The sequence below is a fragment of the Oryctolagus cuniculus genome, chromosome 11, assembly GCF_964237555.1.
Source record: "Oryctolagus cuniculus chromosome 11, mOryCun1.1, whole genome shotgun sequence".
NCBI lineage: Eukaryota > Metazoa > Chordata > Mammalia > Lagomorpha > Leporidae > Oryctolagus > Oryctolagus cuniculus.
The window spans coordinates 23,064,324-23,083,753 of record NC_091442.1 but is presented as its reverse complement, the minus strand read 5'-3'; the positions used below and the strand labels follow the sequence as shown (position 1 = coordinate 23,083,753).

At 46.1% G+C, this 19,430-nt stretch overlaps 1 protein-coding gene across 2 annotated transcripts in view; it reads right to left on the bottom strand.

Annotated features, from left to right (window-relative positions):
- Positions 1–18,211, bottom strand: part of TRPC4AP (transient receptor potential cation channel subfamily C member 4 associated protein) — a 72,733-nt gene extending 54,522 nt beyond the window's left edge. Inside the window, exons 1-3 of one of the 2 annotated variants that reach the window (XM_002710789.5) lie at positions 17,556–18,211; positions 2,680–2,808; positions 1,188–1,304 (exon numbers count right to left, since the gene is read on the bottom strand). In XM_002710789.5, coding sequence (XP_002710835.1) covers positions 1,188–1,304; positions 2,680–2,808; positions 17,556–17,723 — 414 coding nt within the window. In that variant the 5' untranslated portion in view covers positions 17,724–18,211. The remainder of the gene's footprint in view (positions 1–1,187; positions 1,305–2,679; positions 2,809–17,555) is intronic. The other variant, XM_002710788.5, reaches the window with a different exon arrangement.
- Between the last annotated feature and the right edge of the window lie 1,219 nt (positions 18,212–19,430).

The window sequence follows — 19,430 nt, the reverse complement described above, 5'->3', positions numbered from 1 at the left end:
GAGGTAGGGGAATAAGAGCTAAAACGCATGAAGTTTGTTTTTTAGGCGGATAATGCAAAGGTTGTAAGATTGACTGCAGGGGCCCAGGGTTCTGGCACCCCATATCAGAGAACCAGTTCAAGTCCCAGCTTCTCTGCTTCTAATCCAGCTTTGGGCTAATGTGCTTGGGAAGGCAGCAGAAGCACTTGAACCCCTGCCACCCACATAGGAGACCGGAAAGAATTCCAGGCGCCTGGCCTTCTGCCTGGACCAGCAGGGGCTGTTGTGGCCATCTGGAGAGTGAACCAGTGAATGAAAGTTCTCTCTTTCTGTCTCTGTCACCCTGTCTTTCAAATAAACAAATAAACTCAAAAAAAAAAAAAAAAAGGATTCGTGGTAATAATGATCTCACGAATCTGTGAATACACTAAAAATCTTAAACTGTGGCCGGTGCTGTGGCGCAGCGGGTTAACACCCTGGCCTGAAGCGCCAGCATCCCATATGGGCACCGGTTCAAGACCCGGCTGCTCCTCCTCCTCTTCCAATCCAGCTCTCTGCTGTGGCCTGGGAAAGCAGTAGAAGATGGCCCAAGTCCTTGGGCCCCTGCACTCACATGGGAGACCAGGAAGAAGCGCCTGGCTCCTGGCTTCGGATCGGCGCAGCTCCAGCCGTTGCAGCCATTTGGGGAGTGAACTAACAGAAGACAGACCTTTTTCTCTGTCTCTCCCTCTCACTGTCTGTAACTCTAACTCTCAAATAAAATAAATAAAATCTTTAAAAAAAAAAAAAGGCAAGGTACAAGAGATGGCACCCATGTCTAAGACATGCCCTTATATGTGAGGAGAAAAACAAAGATGGAAGTGGGGGAGGCATTTACACACACACCCCTCCCCCATACTACCACAGAACAGCTCCAGTAGAAAAAACTAACTAGCAATAACAACTACTTTTAGGGGGACACTAGGAGACACAGACACAGTTTTCACTCTGTACCTTTAGAAAAGGTGGTTGGTTATATTATCAATACTCATAAATACTTCTAAAAAACAAAAACCTATGTTTCTTTAACAGGCAAATACCACTCTAATCTTCTAAAAGTTAAATTTGTAAAGTTTGCTACAGATTCTAACATATTTTTATACAATTTTTTAAGAGTTAAATTCTCAAATGATTTAATGATAATACTAGTAATAATAAACAGTACTTACATCAACACCTCCAAACAAATCAAAAATATAAGTATTTGGGTAAGTGGTTTCTTGAGTAAGTTTCCTATCTTCAGTAACAAATGCCATAGCCTCCATGGAGAGAAGAGGAGAGATTTCCTATTTAAAAAAAGTACAGAAACATTTGGTTTTAGCATTCAACACATACCAGACTCTGGAATATCAATTTACATTTTAGTCACCAACTAGAACCCTTCAGGCCCCAGGCCACTGCAAGAAGTCGTCCCTGATTTTCCACAGCCAGAAGCAATCTGCTGCTTTTCTAAGCCCATAGAACTATCTGTAACTCATTCATGATATCCAGCACTTTTACTTCGCACCTATTTAGAAACCTGATATTTTTTGTCTAAGCTAAATGCTTCTTGAAGACAAGCCTAGAGTAGCTTCTCTTTGTAGTCGTCACAGATCCTAAGCCAGCAGACCTTTGATAAACGGAAGTGGTTCTCCTATTCTGGAGGGCCACAGAACCCTTTTTTTTTTCTTATGGAACAAAACTAATAGAAAAAAAATTGACAGAAAAGTCTAGTATACAGTAAATTTCAAGTAAGCATTTGCTGGATATATTAAGAAATGATCATATAGCAAGGACTTACAAACGTTAATTTCCCTCTTAATTTCACCTCAATCTCATATCAGAAATTTTGAAGGAATCAAATGAAATAATGTACAATTCTTTGAAAGTATTTTAAAATAAGTGTAAGAGGCTATAATTCCCATCAAACAGACTATGAGAAGATAAAGAATATAAAAACATATTTTCTTAAAGGCAAAGACTAAGCTTATTTAGTGTTTATATTTTAGAATAACTGTGAAATTATAATCACATCTTAACCTGCCAAGAACATTTTATCCTTCAGTTTCACTATGATCAAACATAAATTACATAGATTTTTAAATGCAGCTGAAGCTGAATGGTAAATACAAATTTGAGCTTAGTCCCAAGTTCAAATTTGGATTAGGTAACCCCAGACCTCCTGAGTCAGACACCACAGGAGTCTAGCATTCGGTGCCTTCTCCAATGACTATGACACACAGGAGTTTGAGAATAACTGCCTTAGCATAATGTCTTCGCACTCTTTCCATTCCTCTCCCAACCATCAAAGCTGGCCCTTTCAATCTTTCTATGTTAATCATAATTACCAACAATCACCAAGTCCCTTCTCATAAGCCTTCAGCAATATGGGATCTCTCACACCCTGTTCAAAAACAAGACCACCTAAACCCCAGGGCACAAACGATGATGTTCCTATTACCCAAGCACTGCCACAAAATAAGCACAGGATACACACAGAAAATCTAATGGCAATTATCTCTTACAGCGGGACTATAGGTGGTTTCAATTTTCTTTTTTGTTCTTTTTTCTGGTTTTCACTAATTTTCTACCCCTCACACAACCAAATCAGGCTATTTGAAAAAGCAGATGGCTTGCGGCTCCTGGGCCCTGAATCCAGCCCCTCCAAGGCCTGAGAGTTACCTTGAGGATGTTCTGGCACTCAATGAAGTCACTGTGAAGGTGGCTGGTTGCACACAGCTTAAGCAGCAGTTGAGGAATCCCGCTCCATTTGGACTGCTTGTCCCTCTCCACCAAGAAAGTCTCGGGGAACTGCCAAAAAAAAAAAAACCCACAATCTTTTACTAATAAGAAAGAAACATGAGCAGATTTGGCAAAGGAGAGCAGCTGACTCCAGAAGAAATAGGGTATCTTTATAGACCTAACAAGCAAAGACACTGGATCAGAAAGCACACAAAGAAAAGTCAAGGTCCAGATAAATGGCTAACTGGTAACATTATTCTTTTTTTTTTTTTTTTAAGATTTATTTTATTTATTTGAAAGAGTTACAGAGAGAGGTAGAGACAGAGAGCGAGATCTTCCATCCACTAGTTTACTTCCCAGATGACCACAACGGACAGAATTGCACCAACCCAAAGCCAGCAGCCAGGAGCTTGCACATGGGTGCAAGGGCCCAAGGACTTGGGCCATCTTCTACTGCTTTCCCAGGCCATAGCAGAGAGTTGGATCAAAAGAGGAGCAGGTGGGACTAGAACCGGCGCCCCTACAGGATGCTGGCTCTTCAGGCCAGGGCTTTAACCCACTGTGCCACAGCACCAGACCCTGGTAACATTATTCTACCAAACATTTAAAGAACACCAGGGCCAGCGCTGTGGCGAAGTAGGCTAAGCCTCCACCAGTGGTGCCAGCATCCCATATGGGCGCTGGCTTGAGTCCCAGCTGCTCCTCTTCCCATCCAGCTCTCTGCTGTGACCTTGGAAAGCACAAGAGGATGGCCCAAGTGCTTGGGCCCCTGCAATCACACGGGAGACCTGGAAGAAAGCTCCTGACTCCTGGCTTCGGAATGGCAAAGCCCCAGCCATTGTGGCCATTTGGGGAGTGAACCAGCGAATGAAGACTTCTCTCTCTCTCTCTCTGCCTCTCTGTAACTCTGCCTTTCAAATAAATAAATAAATAAATCTTTAAATGAAAAAGAAAGCAACAATAAATTATTAGTGCTAATACATGAGTTAAGCAAAGTATTAGGACATAAGATCAATATACAGCCGGCGCCACGGCTCAGTATGCTAACCCTCCGCCTGCGGCACCAGCACACGAGGTTCTAGTCCCGGTCAGGGCGCCAGATTCTGTCCCAGTTGCTCCTCTTCCAGGCCAGCTCTCTGCTGTGGCCTGGGAGTGCAGTGGAGGATGGCCCAAGTCCTTGGGCCCTGCACCCCATGGGAGACCAGGAGAAGCACCTGGCTCCTGGCTTCGGATCAGCACGGTGCACCGGCCGCAGTGGCCATTGGAGGGTGAACCAACGGCAAAAGGAAGACCTTTCTCTCTGTCTCTCACTGTCCACTCTGCCTGTCCAAAAAAAAAAAAAAAAAAAAAAATCAATATATAAAAACCACCTATATGTCTAGCCACTCTAGCCACTTGTAGTGAACATTAAGAAAACAGTTGCAGGGGGCCGGCTCTGTGGGGCAGCAAGTTCAAGACCCAGTATGCAGCACTAGCATCCCACATGGGTGCTGATTCAAGTCCTGGCTGCTCCACTTCAAATCCAGCTCCCTGATATTGCGCCTGGGAAAGCAGCAGAGGATGGCCCAAATCCTTGGGCCCCTGCATTCACGTGGGAATCCCAGAAGCACCTGGATTCAGATTGGCTCAGCTCCGGCCTTTGTGGCCATTTGGGAAATGAACCAGTAGAGAGAAAATCTGTCTCTCCCTCTCTCTTTCTGCTTCTCTAGCATTCAAATAAAATGAAAATAAACAAAAATTTTGGGGGCCGGCACTGTGGCACCGTGGGTTAACGCCCTCGCCTGAAGTGCAGGCATCCCATATGGATGCCAGTTCGAGACCCAGCTGCTCCAATTCCTGTCCAGCTCTCTGCTATGGCCTGGGAAAGCAGTGGAAGATGGCCCAAGTCCTTGGGCCCCTGCACCCATGTGGGAGACCTGGAAGAAGCTCCTGGCTGCTGGCTTTGAATCAGCACAGCTCTGGCTGTTGTGGTCATTTGGGGAGTGAACCATAGGATGGAAGACCTCTCTCTCTCTCTCTTTCTCTCTTTCTCTCTTTCTGCCTCTCCTCTCTGTGTAACTCTGGCTTTCAAATAAAATAAATAAATCTTTAAAAAAAATGTTTTTAAATTCAAGTCCCAGTTCTGCTTCCGATTTCAGCTTCCTGCTGATGCATATCCTTGAGGCAGCAGATGAAGGCTCAAGTACTTCTTGCAACCCAAATGGGAAACCCAGATTGAATTCCTGGCTCCTGGCCTTTGCCTGGCCCAGCCCTAGCTGTTGCAAGCATTTGGGAAGCAAACCAGCAGATGGAAGATCTCTTCTTTCTATGTCTGTCTCTGTCTCTCTCTGCTATCCAAATATGTAAAACATTTAAAAATGAATAAATGAAAATTCTAAAATGGAGAGAGTTTTTGTCAGTAGACCAGATATATAAGAAATATTAAAAGCAGGGGACGGCGCCATGGCGTAGTAGGTTATCCTCCACCTGCGGTGCCAGCATCCCATAGGGGTGCTGGTTTTAGTCCCGGCTGCTCCTCTTCCAAGCCAGCTCTCTGCTATGGCCTGGAAAAGAGCAGAACAAGGCCCAACTCCTTGGTTCCCTGTACCCACATGGAAGACTGGGAAGAAGCACCTGGCTCCTGGCTTCAGATCGGCGCAGCTCCAGGTGTTGTGGCCATTTGGGGTGTGAACCAACGGAAGGAAGACTTTTCTCTCTGACTCTTCCTCTCACTATCTGTAACTCTACCTCTCAAATAATTAAATAAATAAAATTAAAAAAAAAAAAAAAGAAAATACCACATAGTCTGTGATATTAAAAAAAAAAAAAAACAAAGAAATATTAAAAGCAGTGAATTTCTGGGGCCAGTGCTGTGGCACAGCAGGTAAAGCTGCCACCTACAGTGCTGGCACCCCATATGGACACAGGTTTGAGTCCCAGCTGCTCCACTTCCGATCCAACTCTCTGCTATTGCCTGAGAAAGCAGAAGATGACTCAAGTACTTGGGCCGCTGCACCTGCCTTGGAGACCCAGAAGCTCCTGGAACCAGAGGATGGAGGACTTCTCTCTCTCTCTACCTCTAACTCAGCCTTTCAAATAAAAAAATAAATCTTAAAAAAAAAAAAAGGTAGTGAATTTCTAGTAATAGGTATCTTCAGAAAACTCACTGAAACATTATGCTTAATAGGAGCTTTCACCTCCTATATCAGGAACAAGCTACTTCCAGAAGACAGCAGGCCTTCCGCAGCAGAGTAAGATAAAGAACTGGGGCCAGTGCTGTGACGTAGTGGGTAAAGCTGCCGCCTGCAGTGCCAGCATCCCACATGGGCGCCGGTTCTTGGCTGCTCCACTTCCAATCCAGCTCTCTGCTATGGCCTGGGAAAGCAGTAGAAGATGGCCCAAGTCCTTGGGCCCCTGCACCTACGTGGAAGACCCAGAAGACGCTCCTGGCTCCTGGCTACAGATTGGCGCAGCTCTGGCCATGGCCGCCAACTAGGGAGTGAACCAGTGGATGGAAGACCCCTTCTCACTCTTTGCCTCTCCTTCTCTGTGTAACTCCTTCAAATAAATAAATCTAAAATAAATAAATAAATGAGATTGCAAAAAATACAATGAAAGCTTCATTTGCAGTTGACATGATATTCACAATTGTACATATATCCACAATCCAAAAAAATCTAAAAGTACATTATAACAAAAGTAATATAAAAAAATCTTGTTTTTATGTTACACCTTCCGTTTTAAAAACACTCTTTATAATATCATAAAAAAACTGTCTAGTGCCAAGGAACAAATCTAATGGAGTTATGCAAGACTGCAGCATAGAAAACTATATAATAAAACATTACCAAGAAAAATTAAGGACAATCAAGCTGAAGAAGAGAGAGAGCAGGTGGCAAAGGGGGAGACTGAGACAGAATGAATATATTAAGTGTAACAGATTGAACACAATCCCAATCAACATTTTGTTGTAAAAATGTGTGCATTCTAAAATGAACATGGAAATGGCAAAGCGCCAAGAAGAACCAGAACAATCTTAAGTAAAAGCAGGAAAACAATTTCAACATGATGCACTGAGTTGAGCTGCCACTTGCAATGCTGACATCCCATATGAGCACTGATTCAAGTCCCAGGTGCTCTGCACGGATCCAGTTTCCTGATAATATGCCTGAGCTTGAGTCTGCCATCCACGTGGGAGACCCAGAAGGAGTCCTGGCTCCTGGTTTTGCCTGGCCCAGCCCTAGTGTTGCAGTCATTTAGGGGGTGAACCAGTGGATGGCAGACATCTGTCATTCTGCCTTTCAAATAAAACAAACAAAAATTTTATAGTGGAAAATGGAATCAAAAGATGTTTATTTTGCTGCCAAAAAAAAAAAAAAAAGCCAAACATGAAACTGTAGACAAAGTTTTTTAAACAGGATACAAAAAGCACTAACCATAAAGGAAAACAGTGATATAATGAACTGTATTAAAATTATCACTTCTACTCATTGAAAGATCTTTTTTAGAGATTAAAAAGGCAAGACACAGAATAGGAGAAAATATCTGCAAAACATCCCTACAAAGGGCTCATGCACAGAAGTTTAAAGAAATTCCAATTAAGTTACATATATAAAAAACAACAGGATGGGGTAGGCCTAGCGAGTAAAGCTGCTGCCTGCGGTGCTGGCATTCCATATGGGTGCCGGTTCTAATCCCGGCTGCTCCACTTATGATCCAGCTCTCTGCTACAGCCTGGGAAAGCAGTGGAAGATGGCCCAAATCCTTGGGCCCCTGCACCCACATGGGATACCCAGAAGAAACTCCTGGCTCCTGGCTTGGGATTGGCACAGCCTTTGTGGCCAATTGGAGGAGGAACCAGCAGATGGAAGACCTCTCTCTCTCTCTTTCAAATAAATAAATAAATCTTAAAAAAAAAAAAAAAAAAAAAAAAAAAAAAAAACCCACAGAAAGTGCAAAAGATTTGAATAGGCAATTTACAAAAGGACATCAAAATGGCCAATAAACTTCTGAAAAAGTGCTTAACCTCATTAGTCATCAAGGAAATGCAAACTGAAACCATAATGATAGACCATTGCACACCTGCAAAAAAGGCTAAAATTAAAAAGACTGATAACACCACGGATAAGTGAGAACATGGAATGATATAACTCAAATGAAAACACCGCTGGTGGTGGTAAGGATAATTAACGAAACTCTTAGGAAACTCTCTAATAATAGCTAATAATGCTGAACCTATGTATATCTTGACCCTGAAATTCTAAGTCTATAACCCCCAAAATTGTGCAGCTATATGTTAAAAATATTAGAATGTCAGATCAACATTATTCATAATACCTCAAATACTTCTCAAAAATAGAAAGAATTAATTGTGACTTGTTAGTAAGAGTACACAAAGAAAATGAATGAATTACAGCTTCACCACCTTCCTGGATGACTCTAACAAATATTGTTGCCTGAAACAATATTTTGGTGACCAATGCTGTGGGGTTGCAGGTAAAGCTGCAGCCTGTGGTGTCAGCATCCCATATGGGTGCTGGTTTGAGTTTCAGCTGCTACACTTCTGATCCAGTTCTCTGCTAATGCACCTGGGAAAGCAGCAGAAGATGGCCCATGGCACTGTGGTGTAGCAGGTAAAGCCACCACCTGCTTTGCCGGCATCCCATATGGGTGCCAGTTCAAGTCTTGGCTGCTCCACTTCGATCCAGCTCTCTGCTATGGCCTGGGAAAGCAGTAGAAGATGGCCTAACTCCTTGGGCCCCTGCAACTGCGTGGGAAACCTGGAGGAAGCTCCTGGTCCTGGCTTCGGATTGGCGGGGCTCCAGCCGTTGCGGCCAACCGGGGAGTGAACTAGCAGATGGAAGACCTCTCTCTCTGTGTAACTCTGACTTTCAAGTAAATAAATAAATCTTAAAAAGGGGGGGGGGGGGCTGCACCCACACAGGAGACCCAGAAGAAGCTCCTGGCTCCAGATCAACCCAGGTCTGACCTTTGTGGCAATTTAGGGAGTGAACCAGCGGACGGAAGATCTGTCTTACCCTTTCTTTATATATAACTCTGCCTTTCAAATAAATACCTAAATGTTAGGAAGAAAGGGAGGAAAAGAAAAGAAAAAAAAAAAAAAAACAAAGAATCTGATTAAAGATGATATCATTTAATACTGGAAAATAACTTTCAACTCAGAATTCTGTATCTAGCTAAATATACAAGTTTCAAAATAAAATCCATTTTCATATATGCAAGCTTTAAAAAGAATTACCTTTTATGCACTCTTTCTTGACAGTCTGCTAGAGAATATGCTCTAAGAAAAGGAAGACACAAAATTTAGGAAATAAGAGCATAACGTGAGAAAAGCAAATAAAATGGCCTGAACTTTGGTGAAAGAAGTCCCAAGTTTTAGCCACAAAGCAGACTTTATAAGTAATCAGTCCAAACTCTTCCTAGTAAGAGCAGGAGATGGAGGGCTTTAAAAACAGAGAGACAGGGGCTGGCGCTGTGGCACAGTAGGTAAAGCCGCTCCCTGCAGTGCCGGCATCTCATATGGGTGCTGGTTCGAGTCCCGGCTGTTCACTTCCAATCCAGCTCTCTGCTATGGCCTGGGAAAGCAGTGGAAGATGGCCCAAGTGCCTGGGTCCCTGCACCCACGTGGGAGACCCAGAGGAAGCTCCTGACTCCTGGCTTTAGATCGGCACAGCTCTGGCCATTGCAGTCATCTGGGGAGTGAACCATAGGATGGAAGACCTCTCTCTCTCTGCCAAGGCCTTCTGTAACTCTGCCTTTCAAATAAATAAATCTTTAAAAACAAACAAACAAACAAACAAAAAAAAAACAGAAAGAGGCCAGCATTGTGGCACAGCAGGTAAAGTTGCCTGGGACAATGGTTTGAGTCCAGGCTGCTCCACTTCTGATCCAGCTCCCTGCTAATGCACATGGGAAAGCAGCAGAAGATGGCCCTAGACATTTGGGGAGTGAACCAGCAGATGGAAGATCTCTCTCTCTCTCTCTCTCTCTCTTTATGTAACTCTGTTTTTCAAATAAAGTCTTGAGAAACAGAGAGAGAAGGCCTGTATTGTGGTGCAGAAGGTTAATCTGCCTCTGTGGTGACAGCATCCCATATGAGTACTGGTTCCAGTCCTGGCTGCTCTGTTTCCTGCCAGCTCCCTGCTGATATGCCTGGGAAAGCAGTGGATGTCACCTACATGGGAGAACCAGGCTTTTGGCTTCAGCCTGGTCCAGACCTGGCTGTTGCAACTGTTCCGGGAGTGAATCAAAGAAGGGAAGACATCTCTCTCTCTGTGCGTCTCCGGCTCTGTCACTCAGTCCTTGAAATACTTATTTTTTATTTTAAAGGATTTTAGAATTTGGCAATACAAATATACAAAAGGTTATTATGCCAGTGAAATAAGCCAGACTGAAAAGGCTCTATATGGTATATGTACATACTTGTATGTATTCCTAAGGTATGACTCTATGTATATGACAGTCTAAAAAAGGGCAAAAGAAAAGGATAAAAAAGAGATGAATGGCTGCCTAGGGTTATGGAAAGGGTCTATTATCAAAGAATTCTTTTTAAAGTTGTTTCTGTCTCTTGATCTCTCTCCCTCTCTCTTTCTCTCTCTTATGCTCTTTTTCTTCTTCACCACTTCCCTCCAGTTTGTCGGGATCCCCCCACCAATAAACTCTTTCTCTTAAAAAAATAAATACATAAAAATAAAGATTGTTATGTATGTGAAAGAGGAAAAAAAGGAGAGATAGGGAGGAAAGATCTTCCATTTGCTGGTTCACTTCCCCAAATGCTTGCCAACAGCCAAGTCTAGGCCAGACTAAAGCCAGGAGCCAGGAACTCCATCCTGGTCTCCCACCTGGGTGGCAGGAGCCCAAGTACTTGGGCATCTTCACCTGCTTTCCCAGGCACATTAGCAGGAAGCTGGATCAGAAGCATAGTAGCCAAGGCTCCAGACTCAAATCAGCACTCTCCTATGGGATGCTGGTGTCAAAACTGGTGGCTTAACCCACCATGAAAGAATTTTCTGCATCCTGACTGTAATGGTGATTACATGAATGTATGTATTTGTCAAAACTCACAGAATAAGGGGGCCAGTGCTTTTTTGGCATAGCGGGTAAAGCCACCACCTGTGGTGCCAATATCCCATGTGGGCACCAGTTAGAGTCCTGGTTGCTCCACTTCCAATCCAGCTCTCTGCTATGGCCTGGGAGGGCAGCGGAAGATGGTCCAGGTGCTTGGGTCCCTGCACCCCAGTGGGAGACCCAGAGGCAGCTTTGGGCTCCTGGCTTCGGATTGACACAGCTCTGGGCAATGAACTGCTAGATGGAAGACCTCTCTCTTTCTCTCTGCCTCTCTGTAACTCTGCCTTTCAAATAAATAAATAAATCTTAAATTTAAAAAAATACAGAATTATATGCTTAAAAGGGTGAATTTTTACCACATGCATATTTGCATCTTGATTTTTTTTATAAGATTTTAAAAAATTTATTTGAGTAGCCGGCGCCGCGGCTCACTAGGCTAATCCTCCGCCTTGCGACACACCGGGTTCTAGTCCCGGTTGCTCCTCTTCCAGGCCAGCTCTCTGCTGTGGCCCGGGAGTGCAGTGGAGGATGACCCAAGTCCTTGGGCCCTGCACCCCATGGGAGACCAGGAGAAGCACCTGGCTCCTGCCATCGGATCAGCGTGGTGCGCCGGCCGCGGCGGCCATTGGAGGGTGAACCAACGGCAAAGGAAGACCTTTCTTTCTGTCTCTCTCACTGTCCACTCTGTCAAAAAAAAATTTTTTTTTTAAATTAAAATAAAAATAAATTAAAAAAATAAATTTATTTGAGAGGTAGAGTTACAGAGAGAGGGAAAGACAGAGAGAAAGCTTTTCCATCCCCATACAGCCTCGATAGCCGGAGCTGGGCGGATCCAAAGCCAGGAGCCAGGAGCTTCCTCCCAGTGCAGGGGCCCATGCACTTGGGCTATCTTCTGTTGCTTTCCCAGGCCACAGCAGAGAGCTGGATCAGAAAAGGAGCAGCCAGGACAGAAACCAATGCTCACATGGGATGCCAGTGCCAAAGGCAGAGACTTGGCCTACTATGCAACAGCACCAGCCCCCTGATATTTTTAAAAAGCAGAAAGAGCAGGTTTTAACACTAAGAAAAATAAAAAGTTATACAACTACATACACTGTGGCATGAGGCACTATGAATTAAATCTTTTACCAGAAGAAAATATCTTAAATTGAAAAGCCAAAAAGTGTTTTATAAGCATGTTATTCAGAAACATAGGCTCTCTAGTGTTCCTGGAATCTGCCATTTTTTCCCCCCAAGACTTTTATTTATTTATTTCAAAGTCAGAGTTACAGAGGGAGAGAAGGAGACAAATAGAATCTTCTGTCTGCTGGTTCACTCCCCAAATGGCCACAACTGGCCAAAGCCAGGAGCTTCATCCAGGTCTCCTACATGGGTGCAGGGTCCCAAGCACTTTGGCCATCTTCTGCTGGTTTCCCAGGCACATTAGCAAGGAACTAGATCAAAAGTAGAGCAGCTGGGACCCGAACTGGCGCCCATATAGCATGCTGGGACGACAGATGGCAGTTTCACCGATGCCACAGTGCAGGTACCATGGACCCTTCTTTTGGGGGGGGGGGGGTAGAGCCAAGGCCAGGGCCGGCACTGTGGCATAGCAGGTAAAGCCACCACCTGCAGTTCTAGCATCCCATATGGGCGCCATTGAAGTCCCAGCTGCTCTACTTCTGATCCAGCTCTCTGCTATGGCCTGGGAAAGCAGTGGAAGATGCTCCTGGCTCCTGATCAGCGGAGTTCCGGCCATTGCAACCAACTGGGGAGTGAGCCAGCGGATGGAAGACCTCCCTCAGTCTCCCCTCTCCCCTCTCCCCTCTCCCCCTCCCTCTCTATGTGTAACCATGACTCTCAAGTAAAAAATAAATAAAAAACACAAAGCCAAAGTACAGGCAGTGGCAGCCTCAGGAGGGTACACAGAACTTGGAAAGGCAGGGCAGGGCACGGCTATTGGGGCTGTTGCTGTTACAAGCTCAGAGATCCAGTTACTGTCCAAATAATCAACTTCACAAGAATCTCTGCTGCTACTTCTGCAGTGTTTTATAAGGCACTGACCCTCATTTAAAAATAATCATTTGGATTTTGTTTTCTTTGTGAACAGCTGAACACTGGGATGAAAGCCACCACGCAGTCATCACTGGCAGGTGTCATATGTGTGGTTTCACTTAGTATTTGTGGTCTGACAGTTTACAGCACTGATAATCTCTTACACTGCACTCCCTAAGCTACTGACCCATAGAGAATGTGACATTTCCGGTTTTCACTGATTTGCCTTTATTCTTTTTAAATAAAGGCTAAATTCCAGAGATAAATGTGTATCTTATTTGTTTACTCTAAGAGTAAGACATCTAATGCCTCTTTCTAAATATCAAAGTAAGTGCAAGTGAATAGACATTTAAAGGCTTATTAATGAAGCTTAACTATCTTGTTAGCTTATTCTGACAAGATGTTAACCATGGAATATTTGTACCTACTTTAATGGAGTTTGTGTTGTTTCAATAAAATGAGGCATGACTTTCAGAGCCTGTGAATACTTCCTGTTGAAATCAGTAGTATCTAGATATTTAAAGGTACGTCAGAAAACTTATGGAAAATGGAATTAAAAGATAAGTGTATTTCACAAGAAAAAAATAAAATCCAGTGAGTTTTTTTCCATAATACACACTTTCTAGGAATTTTCTGAAGATCACTTGTGTTCTTATCCAAAGTTTTGTTTTGTTTTACTAATAAATTAGCCTTCAAAAGGGAATACCTGACTTAAATCAATAGGTTTTACAAATACTAATACTTACAATGAGGCTAAAACAAGCACTGTAATTCTTTAAAGTGAGTCAATCTAAAGAAAACACACACACACACACACACACACACACACAGCTGAATTTAAACAATCCAATAATCGTAAGCCAGAGGCAGCATGTGAGGAACAGAGATGGGATCCCTATAACTGACCTTGCACCAAATGCCAAACAGAGTGTGTCTAGGGCTGACGGGCAATGTCTGTAAGTGTGAGTTCACTGTCTTACTAGAGTCCACGGCCTACCTAGTTTATTCTTTCCTCGACTCCTATGGATCATGTAGGGCCCTGGAGGCCCATGGTAAGGAATCAGATCTGATTCCTACTGCAACAGGGTGTGACCGGAGTGTTTGAAGCAAGGGATTTACAAGATCTGATTAGCTTTAAGGATCAAACATGCTGATGAATGTGAAAGGGCTTGGTAAGCTCTAAAGCATCATACAGGCATTTTTTAATTATCCTGACAGAGGGTACAACGAAAAACAGGAAAGAAAACAAAGTCAAGTGAAACCCAAGTAGGACAGGTCCATTCTAAAGCATGTGGCCAGCAGGTGTTCTCCCAGGCTCCCCTTATGTCCCATTTAAGGAGATGAGGAAGACTGCGAGAAGATCAGGCTGGGTGAAAGAGAAATCAGGATTTTGGTTTTCAACATTAGGTATGACATGCCCATTACGCATATATGTGGAAATACTATGTTGGATACACCTACCTATCTAGAACTAAAGGAAGAAGAAGAGTAGAAATTCAGACTAAGGACCCATCAGAATATAGAATACAGAATACAACAGTACAAGGTAACTGTTATGACATATTTACTACATTTCAGTCGCCATTTTAAGTGCCTTATATGTATAAACTCATGTGGTCCTCACCACACCCCTGGGAGGTTAGGGCCACGATTATCGCTACTTTACAGATGAAAAAACTGAGGCATAAGGAGATTGAGAAACTTGGCTAAAGCAAGTATGCACCACAGCTGGTTTTCAAACTGAGGCCTTCTCACTCTGGAAGTCTTTTCAAAGCCACAGGTGGACTGCTTGAGGAGCATGCAGGGACAGAGCTGACTCAGGATCTCAACTCAAAACCCTCGGTTCCCAGTGCGTGGCCTGGCTTCAGCCTCTGCAGATGTGAAGAAGCGGGAGACACAGTCCCTCTGACCTACCGGCTGAGAGCAGCTACTTACTAAACATCCACTGTACGTCACACTGGGTAAGCTTTGAGCCACACTATTTCACTTAATTCTCCTGACAGCCCTGTGAGGTAGATGACGTTATCACCATTTCAGAAAAGAGGAAACGGGTTCAGAGAGGTAAAGCAACTTAATCCAGGTCACCTGGCTAGTAAGTGATAGAAAACTAGGACCCAATTCAGGCCTAGCTTACTTCAAGACCTGGTGTTTTCCAAGGAAATTCCACTACATGCTACAGTATGAACGAACCCAGAGGACTTGCTAAGTGAAATGTGCCAATCACAAAAAGCCAAATTCTGTATGATTCCACTTAGATGAGATTATCTAAGGTAGTAAAAGTGATAGAAACACAAAGCAGAAGAGTAGTTACCAGGAACTGGGGAAGGGCCCGTGGGGAGCTGCTCCGCAAGGACGCAGTTTCACCTTTGCAAAAAGACAAAGTTCTAGGGAGTCGTGGCACAACGACGTGACTGTGCTTACTACTGAAGAACACACGGGCCATGGTGGTAAGCCTGCTCTGTACCTTATTCATCACATTAAAACACTATTAAAAATCTAGCCTCCTTCTACTACACAACCTGCCGTGACACACACACTTACTGTGCTATGTAAATACGGGTGAAGAATTCATTCGTTCTGCAGGATGGGAGAGGAAAGCCGGAGGGCACGGCAAGGAAGAGCCCCGAGTTACCAAGATGGCCCCTGCCTGGCCTACTACAAATGGGGCCAGGCTTCCCCTCTCAACCTCTCAACCAGCTCCCACTTCTGTGTACAAGAACCAAGTACCACAATAACCAGCCTAAACCAGGCTCAAGAATACTCCTGGGGAGGGAGGCGTTTTCTCTGTCAAATCTTTCAACACCAGGGAAAAAAAAATCAAATTTCCTGAACTACATCACTCATGCTAAAGAACTTCCACGGCTCCTGGATGCTCTGGAACACCGACTTCTCCTAACAGGTGTTCAGGCACACACCACCCAACTTTTCTATTAAGAGATGTGTCTTGACATCTACTTCAGAAGACTGACGATTAAATAAAGACATCGTACACCTTGCCTGATGCTTGATCCAAAGTATGTGCTCATTAAAGGTTAGTCCGCGTTCTGCCAGACCCGCACACCCAGCTCAGCAGGGTACTCTGGCTTAAAGGACAACAGAGCAAGTATTTCCAGGATCTTCCTAACGCAGATGCAGGGGAGAGGAAGGAGGGAAGTGTTGCTCATCCATGGCTCTCCAGTGTCCAGGAAAATACTGCTCACCCAGAACGGCTCATGCATGTGCAAACCTCCACACACGGAGACCACCCGGCTTTTACATTAAGTCATCTGAGTAATATTCAAACGGATTGAAATTAAAATGTAGACTGTGAAAAGTCCCGCTCCCACTCTCTCCTCCCCTCACCCGACTCCCACCCCACATCAAGCAACCTCTAAATGAGTTCTTGTGTATCCTTCAAAACTTTATGCATGGAGCAGCACTGTGTCACAGCAGGCTAACACCGGCATCACACGTGGGCGTGGCTTGTGTCATGACTGCTCCACTTTCGATTCTGCTCCCTGCTAAATGTGCCTGGGAAAGCAGCGGAAGACGGCTCAAGTGCTTGGGCCCTGCACCCATGTGGGAGAAGCTCCTGGCACTAGCTCAACCCAGCCTTGGTCGATGAGGCCATTTGGGAAGTGAACCAGCAGACTAAAGATCTCTCTCTCTCTCTCTCTTTCTCTTTAGCTCTGCCTTTCAAATAAATACACCTTTAAAAAAAAAAAACTTTATGCAAAAGCTGTCTTTAAATTAAGCTACCGTTTTACAGGTGTGTTTGCATGGTAAGTTCTGGACACACCTGGAGGCAGGGGGTGCAAGGAGACTTGGTCACCTCCACCCCGCTTTACCCTGAAGCAACGTTCTTCACTCATGAAAAATTATAACCATACACCGAGTATCCATTAAAGTCAGACTAAATATAGCAATATTGACCGATTACCCTTCAGCCCTCACTGTGCAGCACTTTGCACAACAGCCTCAAAAGGCAGATTACTGATTATCATCTCCACCGCAGAAATGAGGTAACTAAAGTAACTTGTCCAAGTCAGACGGAGCGCAGGGCGCTGAAGCCAGGCCTGACTCCAAAGCCCTCTCGCGCTTAACCATGACGCTCTACGTTGGCAAAAGAGCTCGTCTCTGCACTCGCTGGAGCTCAGCCTAACGGGGGAGACAGGCGAGAAAGGGGCAGACAACAAAGAAATATGTAATTACAGACCAAGAAAGTAACGCAAATGCGACGCATTCGGAGCTCTGGCGTCTTGCAACCGGGACCTATCTTAGCGAAGGCGAAGAGGGAATGCCTCGGAAAGGCCTCTCCGACATACTGACGATTATGATAGGCTTGGAAACCGCTGGGGAACTGCAGTGAGGACCCCCCAGCCCAATTCACAGGGGAAGAAACTCGAGGCGCACAGAGGCTATGCCAAACTCGTCAGGGTCTCCCAGACGTGTAGACGTGGCGCAAGGAAGGGAGGATCCAGAAGCCGGGCCCAGGGCTCGTACACGCCATCAAGACCCACCGCAGCCCAACCCTGCGGGGCTCCAGACTGGGGACTTCTGGCTGGCCCCTGCCCGCGGCCTCGCCGCGCCTGACAGCCTCCGGGCAGCTCCTAGGCAGGCTCTGCGGTCGGCCAGGAGGGGTCTGACGCGTCTCGCAGCGGCCTGGAAATGCCTCTTCCCCCAGCCCCCGCCAGCTCCCGCCTGGCCCGCCCCGCCCCTCCGGGCCGGCCTCGTACCTGCACCGCCCGGACTAGGCCTCGGCCGGTCAGCTGGCCCTGCCGCAGCTGCAGCATAATGTTACCGGGCCGTGGCCGGCCGCCCCAGCCGCTCCATGCCGCCGCGGTTGCTGCCGACCGTCTCACTCGGCCGGCCCCAGACCCAGCCGCCGCCGGCGCCGCCGCCATGTCTCCTCGTCGGACAAACAGGAAGCAAGCGGTCCCGGGGCCGCCGAGACTTCTACGGGGCGGCGGAGGGGTCGCCGCAGCGCCCCCAGCGGGCTGACGACGAAGGCGCAAGCCGCGTGGCAGGGACGTGCGCGCCGCGAGGGCTTCTGGGAAGTGTAGTTTTGCTGTGAGGCGGGGCAGGTGGCGAATAGACTTGCGGTGTTTCCTGCGCCGCCGGTGTTTCTGGCCCCTGGGTCCAACCTTTCGGTGAGGTTCCTCGAGGTGGAAGACAAGTCGCTGCGTAAGCGGCCGCCGGTTTCTCACCCGTTTGCGGAGGGTGCAGCCACCGGCCAGAGAAAAGGTCCTGGGCTTCGAGGCCAGTCGGCAGGCCCGCGGCTGCCTGCTGCCTGCTTCCTCTGCCCGTGACTCGCCACGAACTTCCACCGAGTCGCCCAGCCCTGCCCCCCGCCTCCCTCGCCCCGTCTGTTCAGGCAGTCTGTGGTTCCTGGGAGCACAATCAGTTAATTACCGACTCCTAAGGGGTTGGCCCTGGGCCCAGCGGGGAGCGGGGTTGCTGGAGGGAAGGGGGTAGGTGGGGAACAGAATGTTCTAGGACCCTGTTGTGGTGACATGCAGGTGCGGAGCAAGACCGCAGACCAGCCCGCGAGCGCACAGGCAAGCCAGACAGGCTGTGTAACTGATCAACTGTTGTGAAGCTAAAATGAAATGGGAGGACGAGGGATTAGTAAACTGTGACATCATGTTCTACGCGGATGGAACCCTGTTCTAATATCTCCCCCACCGGGTGGTAGGTTCTCTCTCTCTGAGCCCGCGGGCGCATTCTTGCAAACTTTCGCGCAGCAGGGCGGTGACGCCTGCCCTTTCCCTTCCTTGCAGGGGGGATCTGGAAAACCCAAGAGGGGGCAGAGCTGATGTGATAGGGAAAGGTGAAGCTTTCCACTCACCGCTAAGGTGGCTGTAATGTATCACCCAAGCCAGAGCACTTTCCAGAAGGAAAAGATCACAATAAATAATGACATTGGGACAGTGGGCAGAAATGGGCATGGTCCCAGACAAACCAGCTATGGTTACCATCTGCATTCCCCGCTAAAAGGAGTGGCCAGGCTGTTGCTGGATCTTCCGGGTTTCTAGAAAACCAAAAAAAAAAAAAAAATTATGTGAAATCCTCCTATTCTGAAAACTGGGCCAATTAAAAACCTTTCCAGAATAAGGAGACCAAGAACAGATCCATGTACACGTATAAGTTTCACTTGTGCTAAGAGATATTTCAAGTCAATAAGGAAAGAAAAAAATTATAATATGAGGTCTCCTAATCCTCCTCCAAAAGACATAATGAATCTCAGATATATTAAAAACAAAATACAAAGCCGGCGCCGCGGCTCAATAGGCTAATCCTCTGCCTTGCGGCGCCGGCACACCAGGTTCTAGTCCCGGTCGGGGCGCCGGATTCTGTCCCAGTTGCCCCTCTTCCAGGCCAGCTCTCTGCTGTGGCCAGGGAGTGCAGTGGAGGATGGCCCAAGTGCTTGGGCCCTGCACCCCATGGAAGACCAGGATAAGTACCAGCCGCGGCGGCCATTGGAGGGTGAACCAATGGTGTCTCTCTCTCACTGTCCACTCTGCCTGTCAAAAAATAAATAAATAAATAAATAAATAAATAAATAAATAAATAAAAACAAAATATAGGGGCCGGCGCTGTGAGGTAGCGGA